At 38.3% G+C, this 12,282-nt stretch overlaps 1 protein-coding gene and 1 pseudogene across 2 annotated transcripts in view; both read right to left on the bottom strand.

Moving 5' to 3' along the window:
- Positions 1-12,282, bottom strand: part of ARHGAP20 (Rho GTPase activating protein 20) — a 122,674-nt gene that overhangs the window by 37,044 nt on the left and 73,348 nt on the right. For both annotated transcript variants that reach the window (XM_037152591.2, XM_037152593.2), the window contains exon 5: positions 625-666. In XM_037152591.2, the coding sequence (XP_037008486.2) occupies positions 625-666 (42 nt within the window). The remainder of the gene's footprint in view (positions 1-624; positions 667-12,282) is intronic.
- On the bottom strand, positions 6,213-8,277 carry LOC119054636 (eukaryotic peptide chain release factor GTP-binding subunit ERF3A-like; annotated as a pseudogene).

Here is a 12,282-nt window from a genome sequence, read left to right as displayed (position 1 = left end):
TATCCTCAAAGCTTCCCTGTCCTCACTGGACAGGCCCAGCACCTTACTTATGTTCAGGGACAGGTAAAACTTTACCAGAACAAACCAAAAATAATGGCCTTTCACTTCTCAGCTCTTCAGCGGAATGTAAATCTTGGTTACTGCATTGCTTGGCAAGGGAGAGAGGGAAGAATGGAGGGAAGAATGGAGGGAATCATGGGAATAACAGATGAACCTAAACTGATCATTTTAGTTTGTATGTTCAAAGGTAAGGATAATAATTGATTTGTAAGGGGCTCAGCAGAAAACTCTACATATATGAAAACTTAATACATGCTTTGAGAAAACTATTAACTCCAAATGGTAGGCTGGAGACAGGAAAAGATATAGAAGACATTACTAATTTTTGTCTAAAATAATCTGACCAGATCTCCATGTTCTCCTTCCTAGAAAGTAAGAAATACATGTAATGGGAAAACATCATAGTATTTAGTAGCTAACGTACAGTCTAAATAACAGCTTATTTTGAGGACAAATGAACAATTTTTATGAAGGGGAAGGGGATTAGTTCAGAATATCTGCAGAAATAAATTAAATCATTTAACTACAGGTTAAAGATTGAAAATATGAATACTGAAAAAATACCTCTGAAGGAGAGAGAGCCATTTGTCCTTTTGTTCTGCAGAACTGCAAATAAAATAGGACAGAAAAATTAAACCACATAAAATACTTATGTGAACATATTTAAGTCAATGAAATATCCACAGTCTGTTGTTATGATGTAGCTGCACATAACTGTAATCTTGGCATAACTCTGTTCTGGAGAACCCTGATGTGAAACACTCTGTTAGGAAAAATTACACAGTCAAGTATAGTTTCACTAAAACCTCAAAGAGACACCCATTTTCTTACTTTATTACTCTTCTACAAATGGTACTCTTAGAATGGAAAGAGTACTTGATTTGAAATCCAAACACCTGATTTCAAGGATATACGAAAACTGTATGATCATGGACAAATCTCTTAATCACATCTGTAAAACTGGGCTGATTATCTTAGAGTCTTTTTGTAGCTGTAAGTGCAATACAAATAGAAAGTATGCTTAACTTGAGATTAAGAGGTAAAAGAGAAATATGCCATACCAATGACCAAGAAACCATGTTTTTGTCAGAAAAATAAAACTTTATTTCTTCATACATATAGCAGAATGATAATTTAGTAAATTAGTACATCAAATATTATTCCATCTTTTCTTTAAATTATTTTTTATTTTTCAGTTACAGTTGATACATATTATATTATATTAGTTCCAGGTGTAAAGCCCAGTGACTAGACATTTATATAATTTACAAATTAATCACCCCAAAAAATCTAATACCCATATGACACCATACATAGGCATTACAGTACTACTGAGTATATTTCCTATGCTATAGTTTACATCCCCGTGACTATTCTGTAACTACCAATTAGTGCTTCTTAATCCCCTCACCTTTTTCACCCAGTCCACCAACTCCTCTCCCCTCTGGCAACCGTCAAAATGTTCTCTGTATCTGTGAGTGTGTTTCTGTTCTGCATGTTCATTTATCTATCTATTTATTTATTTATTTTTTAATTCACATATAAGTGATATCATATGTCTTTCTCTGTTTGATTTACTTCACTCAGACAACACCCTCTAGGTCTATCCATGTTGTTCAAGATGGCAAGATTTCATTTTTATGGCTGAGTTATATTTCATCATGTATATATGCCACATTTTTATACATTCATCTACTGATCAACACTTAAGTGCTTTGATGTGTTGGCCATAGTAAATAATATTGCAATAACTGTATGGATATATGTCTTTTTAAAAATATATTATTTATTTTTAACTATATTTTATTGATTATGCTATTAGAGTTGTCCCATTTTGTCCCCTTTACTCCCCTCTGCCCTGCACCCACCCTCCCACTCACATTCTCCCCTCTTAGTTCACGTCCATGGCTCATATACATAAGTTCTTTGGCTTCTCCATTTTTATGCTATTCTTAACCTCCCCATTTATTTTGTACCTACTGTTTATGCTACTTATTCCCTGTACTTTGCCCCCCATTCTTCCCCTTCCCCTCCCCACTGATAACCCTCCATGTGATCTCCATTTCTATGATTCTGTTCCTTTCTAGTTGTTTGCTAGAAGCAGCTTTTGTTTTTGTATTTTTAGGTTCAGTTGTTGATAGCTGTGAGTTTGTTGTCACTTTACTGTTTATATTTTTGATCATCTTTTTCTTAGATAAGTCCCTTTAATATTTCATGTAATAAGGCCTTGGGGTTAATGAACTTCTTTAACTTGACCTTATCTGGGAAGCACTTTTTCTGCCCTTCCATTCTAAATGAATGTGGAAGCTGATGGATACAGTAATCATGGACAGAGGTTCTTGCCTTTCATGACTTCAAATACTTTTTTCCAGCCCCTTCTTGCCTTCAAGGGTCCTAGCCTTGTGAGGGTCCCAGCCAAGAAGGGTCCCAGGCTCACAAGAGGCTGGGAGTTTTTCCTGCTGTGGCGATCCTCATAGGTTTTTTCAGTCAGAGGTTTTGAGGCTTTATTTCCCTGCACTGGAACCCTGGGTTGTGCAGTCTATCTTCCTTCCTAGTTGTCCCTCCTGGTTTATCCTCATGCAAATGTGGGACCACCCGGTCTGCCAGCTGCAGCCTTGCTGCAAGTCTTCTTTACCTCAGATACCTGTGTCCACCCCTCCTACTAGCTTGGATGAATGTTTCTTCTTTAACTCCTTGGTTGTCAGATTTCCATACAATTCAATTTTCTAGCAGTTCTGGTTGCTTTTTGTTTTAAATTTGTTGTCATCCTTTTGGTTGTGTGAGGAAGCACAGTATATTTACCTATGCCTCCATCCTGGATATATATTTCTTTATGACTTAGTGTTTATGTTTCTTCAGTTAAATACCCCAAAATGGAATACCCCCAAAAGAAGGAGTACCAGCACCTTCTTTTCTATTGTTATAGCCTTTGTTTTAGTATACATTTTGTCTTGCTACCCTGGCCTTTTTTCCCCCATTTTCATTTTCATGAAGTATCTTTCTCCAGTCCTTTATTTTCAATCTGTGTATATCTTTTGATACAAAATGAGTCTCTTATAGACAGCATATATAATAAGGGTCTTGTTTGTTATCTATTCAGCTGCACTATGTCTTTTGATTGGAGCATTCAATCCACTTGCATTTAAAATAACTGCTGATAGATATATATGTATCACCATTTTATTATTCTTATTTCTGAGTTCTTCCTCCCCCTTCTTTTTTGCCTTCTTAATTCTTTAACATTACTTGTAATACTGATTTGGTGGTGATGAGCTCTTTTAGCTTTTTCTTGTCTGGGAATCTCTTTATATTGTCTTTGATTGTAAATGATAGCTTTTCTGGAGTCTTGGTTTTAGGTTTGCTTTTCATCACTTTGAATACTTCTTGCCAATCCCTTCTACCCTACAATGTTTTTGTTGAGAAATCAGGTGACAGTCTTATGGGAGCTCCCTTGTAGGTAACTAACTGCTTTTCTCTTGCTGCTATTAAGATTCGCTCTTGTCTTTAACTTAACTTTTGCATTTTAATTATGTGTCTTGATGTAGGCCTTTGGGTTCATCTTGTTTGGGACTCTCTGTGCTTCCTAGACTTCTATGTCTGTTTTCTTTGCCACTGTAGGAAAGTTTTCCATTTTTCCAAATAGGCTTTTAATTCCTTGCTCTCTTTTTTTCTGGTTCTGGCACCCCCATGATGTGAATATTGATACACTTGAAATAGTCTCAGAGACTCCTTATACTATCCTCATTTTGGGGGATTCTTTTTTCTTTGTGTTGTTCTAATTGTTTTCTTTTTCCTTATCTTCCAAATTGCTAATTTGATTCTCTGCTTCATCTACTCTAGTATTGATTCCCTATAATATATTCTTCATTTCAGTTATGGTATTTTTCATTTCTGACTGGCTTTTTAAATGTTTTTTATTTCCATTTTTATGTTTCCTATCTCTTTGTTTTCACCAAGTTCATCTTTCTCTCCGTAAGTTCATTAAGCATCCTTATAGCCAGTGTGTTGAACTCTGCCTGTCTACATTTTCTTTAGTCTTTCTGGAGTTTTGTTCTGTTCTTTTATTTGTTAAATGTTTCTTTGTTTCTCATTTTGGCTGCCTCCATGTGTTTATTTCTACAATATGTATTAGGTAGATTTACTATGTCTCCCGGTCTTGGCAGAGTAGTCTTATGTAGTGGGTGTCCTGAGGGCCCCATAGTACAACTTCCCCAGTCACCTGAGCAGAGCTTCTAGGGGAACATCCTCTGCCTGGCACTGTGTGGGCTCTGTGCACCTTCTTATTGCAGTTGAGGCTTGATTGTTATTGGCACATATGTGGAATTTACCCCCAGGCTGATCAATTGCAAAAACTGACTATGACCACAGGGTAGAATCTGCTGTGTAGCTGCTGACCCCATAAAGCAGGATTCAGTTCAGTGATGTTCTGGTTCCTGACAAGTCCCCCCCTTGAGTGTGTTACTTGTAGAGGTGGATGGATGGTGATGCTCTGATGTAGTTTAAAGTTGTCCACTTGGTGCACTGCTCTGGTGGTACAGGTCAAAGTCAGCTGCTGCCTGTGCCCGGCCAGAGGCTACCTGGCATGAGCTTTAGAGTGATCTTCGGATGGCTGCTACTAGTGCTGGGCTTAGAGGCATTCTAACAAGAGTCAGTCATTCTCAAATAAGATCTAAGAAACAGAGTGTATTTCTTTGGATTAGTGGCTTTATGAGAACTTTTAAAACTGTTTAGAGTTAGCCATCATTCCTTGAGTGTCTAGATTGGGTACTGGAAGGGGGCCCCAGGAGAGGCCAAGCTACAAACTGAGACCAGCTTCTGCTAGTGCTGGGACTGGGGTGACTTAGCGGGGTGTTTGGGGCACGCTGAAGCTAGATGTTGCTTGTCTGGGTTTTGTAAACCTTTGACAGAATTTAGGAAAGTCTGTACCATAAGCTATGACAGGCTGCTTGTATGGAAAATCCACTGGAAACAGCTTGGGAGGGCCCTAAAGTTAGGTGGGGTGGGATCTGAGGGATTCATCAGAGCAAGGGAACAATATTAGTCAGGTTCATGGAGACTCAAGATATGGCATCTGCCTGTTGGCTCTGTGTGTGAGGGGAGGGCTCAGAAAGAAACAATGGCTTCTGCCAGCACTTCTGTCTGGAAGAAAGTTGTCCCTCCAGCCCTTGCCCTGATGCCAGTTAGTTCAGTTCCTCCCTGTATATTCCTGGTATCTTTCAAGAAGTTGCCCAAGTGCTAGAGCTCAGAGTGAGTGAGTCTAAGTTAAGTCCATGTGTGGGCTCTTTCAGAGGAATGCCTTGATCTCCAGAAGTCCCCCCATCTCATTCAGCCACAATTCCCACTGGTTTTCAAAGCCAGAAGTTATAGTGACTTTCCTTCCTGGCATGGGAACCCTGGGCTGGGTGTGGGACTGGGACCACCTCATTCCTGAGTTGACCCCCACAGCTGATACATCCTTCTGGTCACACATGGGTATAGACCAGTGTTCCTGTTTGTGCCTCCTACCAGTATCCAGTAACTTTATATCCTTAGTTGTAGGACTAAGGTTCAGCTATATTTCAGGTTGTTCTGAATGATGGTTGTTCTTTAATTTAATTGTAATTCCAATGTGGTTATGGGAGAATGTGAGTACTGCATTTATCTACTCTGCCATCTTGACTGGAAGCTAGAAAACTACTACTACTACTACTACTACTACTACTTCTTCTTACCAAAAAACGTTTCAAATTGAATATTTTAATATGGTAAATACCTTTATAATATGTGCATACACACTTGCACACTCAGAATAACCTGTCTGGGAGAAAAAGACTATGTATGCCTAAGGAGAAAATAAAAAATTTAAAAATTCTGTAGATTTTCATTATTGTAGGCAATTATGTCCACATCACTTACAAAGCTCTTGCCCCATCTGTCCAAGGAAACAGTCTGAGAGAGGAAAAAATAAATCTTGTGAAAAATTAAATAATGGCATAGCAAAAATTCAATGAAATTCAGAAAACTGACATAAAAAAAGCTTTTGCTGCGAATTTTGTCACCGCAAAATACGGGAAGAGGTTTGTTAATGAAAAGAAAATAAGAGAAGGTGGTGTGAAGTAAGCTTTTGTAGTCAAATTTCCTCATCGTGTTGTTCAGGGTGGTCAAGAAAATGTTTAGTCATTCTCTGGACCCAGTTTCCAGACTTTTCCAATTGCAATGATCTCACCCTCATCTCTTAAGGTAAATTGATACATCTGAGTGAAGTCTTTAAAGGTCTCAAAGCAGGCGTTTCCTGCTGTCCTTAAGCAAGTAAGGTGTACTTGTTCTTGTCTCACAAAATAGGGTTGAGTCTTACTTTTTTCTCCCAATTTTTTGTCTGCCAAGCAAATTAAAGCTGTTATTTCAACTTCTTCACTACAGGTATGAATATGCAGTATCACATTATAACCTGAGCAGATGATGGATCTGTACTCTATAATCACTATCTGGGCATCAAATATGTGTCCAGAATGACAAAGATTATTAGGATCCCAAGTATAAAACCTGGAAGAATTTCCTCTTCTTCAGTCCTTTCAGTATGATTTTGAGCTTTTCACCTGGGGCTACAGAATCAGTTTCTACATCACCAGAAAGGATTTTAAGAACTTCTATGTTGTGTTTGTTGGGCATCATCAGAAGCTGCTGGCTTTCACAAATAGGTCCCTACTCCAGCTTTCCCAGGACCGGAGTGCCCATATCCTTGTATTTATCCACAATTGGCAGACTGATTGGTCCATCAACTGACCTACTGGAGTTTGGCAAATTATCCAGATAAGGAATAAATGGTAATTCAATATACCAAGGAAAGAAATATGATTGATCTTTAAGATTTGCTCCAGTCAGTCCTGAGTAGGGCATAAAGTGAATGTCCTTTTTGGTATTAAAGTCAACTTTTATAAAAAATGGCTCTAGTTTCCCCTTATATTCTTCAAATTTCTCAATGCTCCAATTCACACTGTTGGATCATCCATCTCATTAATAAGCACACAATTAAGTATTTCACACCTTCTGTCTTTGTCAACATTGCATGTTCTCTTGCCTTTCCTTTTCTTCCTTCCTAGATATACTTATTTATTTAATTTATTTATAAAGAGGAAAGGAGGGGAAAAGACAGGGTGAGAAACATCCTCTCATATGTGCCTCCAAGGGGGACCAAACCCACAACCCAGGCACGTGCCCTGACCAGAACTGAACCAGCCACCTTTTGCTTTGTGGAATGATACACAACCAACTGAGCAACTCTGGTCAGGGCTGTCCTCCTTTATCAAATCCAGGTTGAAATTCTTTTCTAGCAGAGATTACTAGTACAGCCTAATCAGCTTGAGAAGTACTGTGAACCATATTTGGGACAAAACTCTTGCGGCCAGAGGCATCTGAAAATTGTGAAATGTTTCTTTTCTGCTTCATAAATAGGCACGGACCCACTTCTGCTGTCTGACCCTTGTCTCATTCTTCCTGATTTGTGTCTAAGGCCCAAGTACCAAGTTTCTCTTTTTTTCCTTTAGCTTCACTTTCATATTTTTCAAGTGCCCTTTTGTCAACTATTCTAGTCAAATACATTATTTGTCCTCCAGTGGCTGACTTGCCAGCATCAATGTGCCCAGTGAATACTTCATTTAAATGTTCTTTTTTGTAGGAGCACCTGGTAATGCAACCACAGATTGAGGACTTGGTATTTTCTCTTCTGCTTCCATCATTTCTTGGGTATTTTCTTCTGGGGGCCTTCCATCTCCCAGAGAACCACCTCCTCTGCTCTGCTTCACTTGTTTCTTCTTTGTCTTCCCATGATTCTTTGGGGACATTTCTGTATTTTCATTTTCTAGAACAGGTTCTCAAATTTCTGTACTAAACAGGTGGAATTGCACCTTTACATAACTTCTTCCTCTTCAGAAGGTTCTATAGGTTCCCAAGGACCTCCCGCATTGCTGCCAGCTCATCTCTGACTCCAGGGGTGTTGCTGGAGGCACCAGACAGGGGTGGCTATGGCTGGTTCTGGCCCACCAGAAGAATGGCATGACCTTGCAGCATGGATTTCAGCACCAAGGGTTTGGCATTGACATTGAGTCACCATGGGCACAGCTGGTGCTGGTGTTTATGCAGGGCCTGGATGCTGGGGAGGCATAAGAGCCCACTTTGGGGTTGCCACATCTGCCTGGTCCTAGTAGTTGGGCATCGACCTGCTGCCGACACTGCAGTCATTACCCAGATTCATGATGGGAGGTGTGGTGAAGAGAGGACAGAAAATGCAGGCAGGGGCTACTGGTGGGAAGGAACCGGCTGCACAGACCTGAGGCAACCCAGCTGAGTCAGCTCCAGTCCCAACTCTGTGCTTGCTAGATGGGGGCCGGGCCACCCAACCCTCCTCTTGTGTGCCTGGGTAAAAAACTTATTCTTAAGTACTATAATCTTTTGAGTAACATCAGTTCATTTACAACTAAATTAGTATTGATTACTCTTTTTTTCTGGTCACTGCTGTATTTAATTTCCTAAAGTCAAAAACAATTTAAAGCTTATTTTCACAAGGTCTTGTTATTCACTAGCTTTCACAATCTTCTAAAAGAAGTGAAAACATTAGTTACTTTTATCATAGAAAAGTATACAACAAATATTTGTAATTTGTTTCTAACTTTGTTGCTTAGCAGTTTTGTCCATGGCCATCTCCCAGGACTGGTCATGAGGCAGTATACTGCACCTTTACCCATGACCATGCAACTTTCATCCTTCACAATTCCTTACAACCTTTCCTAAACAGCAGATTTTCAAAGTTTTGCGTATGTCTAATCTTTGATTTATTAAGCAAAAATCTATGCTGAAAAATAGGTGAGTTTTCTGTAGGTTTGTTAATTTTTTTCAAAGCAGTTAAAGAGAATTGCCCTTTAAAACAGTATTTTTAAAACTTTTAACCCGTTATTGACACATATGATGATGCATTTAGAACAGTCTAGAACACTGAAGTATACAGCTTGAAGGATTTTTGCACACTAAATACACCCATGTGATTGGCACCCAGATTATGAAACAGAAAAACACCTTGGAAGGTCTGTTGTCCTCCTTTTCAGGCATTAGTTCCCACTATTCAGTTTTGTTGTTTGGGTACTTTATATAAACATAACCATGCAGTACGTACTATTTTGTGTCTGGCTTCTCTCATTCAACATTATGTTTGTGAGACTTATATCGCTGCATGTGGTTTTAGATCATTCATTTCCATTGCTATAATGTTCCACTGTTTGAATGTACAGAATATATTACTTTAAAAATTATTAAGCATGATTATGAAATATGTCAGGTTAATCTATTAAGATTTGATTTGTGTAATCTTCTTGTATTTTTTCTCTTTCTCCTGCTCTACACAAGCATACATGACTTTTCTTCCCTAGTAATTCTTAATCTCAGGCATTTTCTACAGAAATCCAAACAGAAAATCAAGGCTACCTACCTTAGAGTTTCATAAACATCTCAACTCATTTGATAAGAGCCAAGAGGGGAGAAAGCAGTCTAAGAGGAAAAAAAGGGCAAGGCAGATTTCAAAGATTCCCTCGAATTTGGGAAGGGAAAGAGTCTGTCTCTTGACAGTGAGTTGGGAACCATATGCAACTCAGTCAAGGTGCCTAACGAAACAAAGAATCCAGAACAAATGGTTCTAAGGAGCAACTGGGGAGGCTTCTTCCTAGGCACCAAGGTTTGCATATTAACAAAGATACCTTCACCCCATATGTGGCAAGGAAAGAGCATCTCTAAATCTAAAAGAACAAGTCTGAGCATAGAAAAAAATAATGACCGCAATCGACTTAAAGTCAGAAGCTCTCCATCTGTTTTGTGGACATCAGAGAAATCTCCTGTATTCTGCTTCTACCCTAAGAAAATAGGAATTCCAGTAAAGAAGTAAATGTTATTTCTTAACAGCCTGGCAAAATGGGGGCTCAAGGTGGGTTCTAATTTGATCTATAAATGAACAGGCTTTTCTTGCATATCTGTTTATAGATTAAGATTCATACTAGGTACTTAAGATCCTAGGTATGTGAATCAAGACAAGCAGTGAAAAAGATATAAAATTCCCTTAAAAATTTTTGAGATGTGATGAATTACCTCATTTCCCAAGGTAAAGCATGGAAAATTTACTTTTATAGTTTGCTCTTACCTCAACTTGACTTGATTACCAATGCCTCACAGATTCTGGGAGTTGTTTGTCAGTCTTATATTTAAAAGTATGAGTGTTTTGTTTCTTTGTAAATCATACAGTCACTGCTTCTTGAGGATGGCATTTGCAACTGATCGTGACCTTGACTTTCTTGATATTTACTGAGATTTATATACCATTTTTAATGTTCTTCATCCTTTCCTAAAGATCTGAGCTACCCTCTGGTATCATTTTACTTCAGGCTGAAAAACTTCCATAAGCATTTTTTTTTGGTAGTATAGTTTTGCTGGCAATAAATTCTTAAGAGTTAAAAAGAGAACTTTGTTTCACCTTCATTTTTGAGGGATATTTTTGGTGGATATAGTATTCTAGGTTTAAAATTTTTTCTTTCAACTCTTTAATGCCACTCCACTGTCTTTTGAAACCATCATAGTTTCTGATGAAAAACCCACAATGATACAAATTGTTATTTCTCTGCATGTATTTTTCTCTGGCATTTTCAAGTTTTTCTCTTATCTTTGGATTATAGCAGTTTGTCGATAATATTACAAAGTGAAGTTTTCTTCATACTGTTGTTTGATGCTCACTGAGCTTATTGAATCTGTACTATTTTGTCTTTCACCAAATCTCCAAGGTTTTCAAACCATTATTTCTTTAAACACTTATTACGTCTCATTCCCTTTCTCTTCTTTTTCTGGAATTCCAATTACATGTATATTATATCTTTCGGTATTTTCCAATAAGTTTCTGATGCATTTTTCATTAAAAAAACACTTCCTCTCTCACTCTTCAGATTGGACAATTAGTATTGATTTATCTTTAAGTTCGTTCTTTCTGCTTTCATTTCCATTCTGCAACCAACGTCACACGGGAAATTTTTTAAATTTCAGATGTTGATGTTTTCAATTCTAGAATTTTCATTTGTCTCTTTTTTATATTTTCTATTTCTCTGCTGAGACTGCCTTCATTTTAACTGGCTTTTCCCTTTTACCTACTGAGGATAATTATAAGAGTTACTTTAAAGTTCTTTTTGGGTTAATTTCAACATATGGATCACCTCAGGATTACTTTTTAAATTCTCTTTTCCGTTTTTTGTTTCTTTGTAGGTTAATAAATTTTAGATTGTATCCTGGACATCATGATGTTTTGTTCTGGAGAGTCTGAGTTCTGTTGTATTTGCCAAAGTGCTGATGTTTCTAACAGACAAGCAAATTGATCTGATTCAAGCTGCAAACTCTATCTCACCTGTAGTTGGCAGCGCCTCCTTAGTTCAACTAATTTTTAAAATTACTTTATTGTTGTTCAATTACAGTTGTCTGCATTTTCTCCTCAACACTCCCCACCCCCACCCCAGCCAACCCACTTCCCTCCCTTGCTTATGCCCTCCCCCTTGGTTTTGTCCATGTGCCCTTTATAGTAGTTCCTGAAAACCCTTCTCTCCACTGTCCTTTCCTCACTCCCCTCTGGCTATTGTTAGAGTGTTCTTAATTTCAATGTCTCTGCTGATATTTTGTTTGCTTTTTTCTTTTGTTGATTATGTTCTAAAGGTGAGATCATACGGTATTTGTCCTTCACCACTTGGCTTGTTTCACTTAGCATAATGCTCTCTCCAGTTCCATCTATGCCATTACAAAGGGTAGGGGCCCCTTCTTTCTCTCTGCTGTGTAGATTTCCATTGCGTAAATATACCATAGTTTTTGATCCACTCATTTACTGATGGGCACTTATGTTGCTTCCAGCACTTGGCTATTGTAAATTATGCTGCTATGAACATTGGGGTGCATAGGTTCTTCTCGATTGGTGTTTCAGGGCTCTTAGGTTATAATCCCAGCAGTGGAATTGCTGGGTCAAAAGGCAGATCCATTTTTAGTTTTCTGAGGAAATTCCATACTGTTTCCCACAGTGGCTGCACCAGTCTGCATTCCCACCAACAGTGCACTAGGGTTCCCTTTTCTCCAGAACCTCTCCAACACTTGCTGTTTATGATGATCATTCTGACTGATGTGAAGTGGTATCTCATTGTGGTTTTAATTTGCATCTCTCTCACAGTTAGCGATATTGAG

The sequence above is a fragment of the Artibeus jamaicensis genome, unplaced genomic scaffold, assembly GCF_021234435.1.
Source record: "Artibeus jamaicensis isolate MK-2021 breed Jamaican fruit bat unplaced genomic scaffold, CSHL_Jam_final contig_585, whole genome shotgun sequence".
Taxonomy (NCBI): Eukaryota; Metazoa; Chordata; class Mammalia; order Chiroptera; family Phyllostomidae; genus Artibeus; species Artibeus jamaicensis.
Note: the sequence above shows the minus strand (reverse complement) of the source record. Positions and strands in the feature narration are given on the sequence as shown.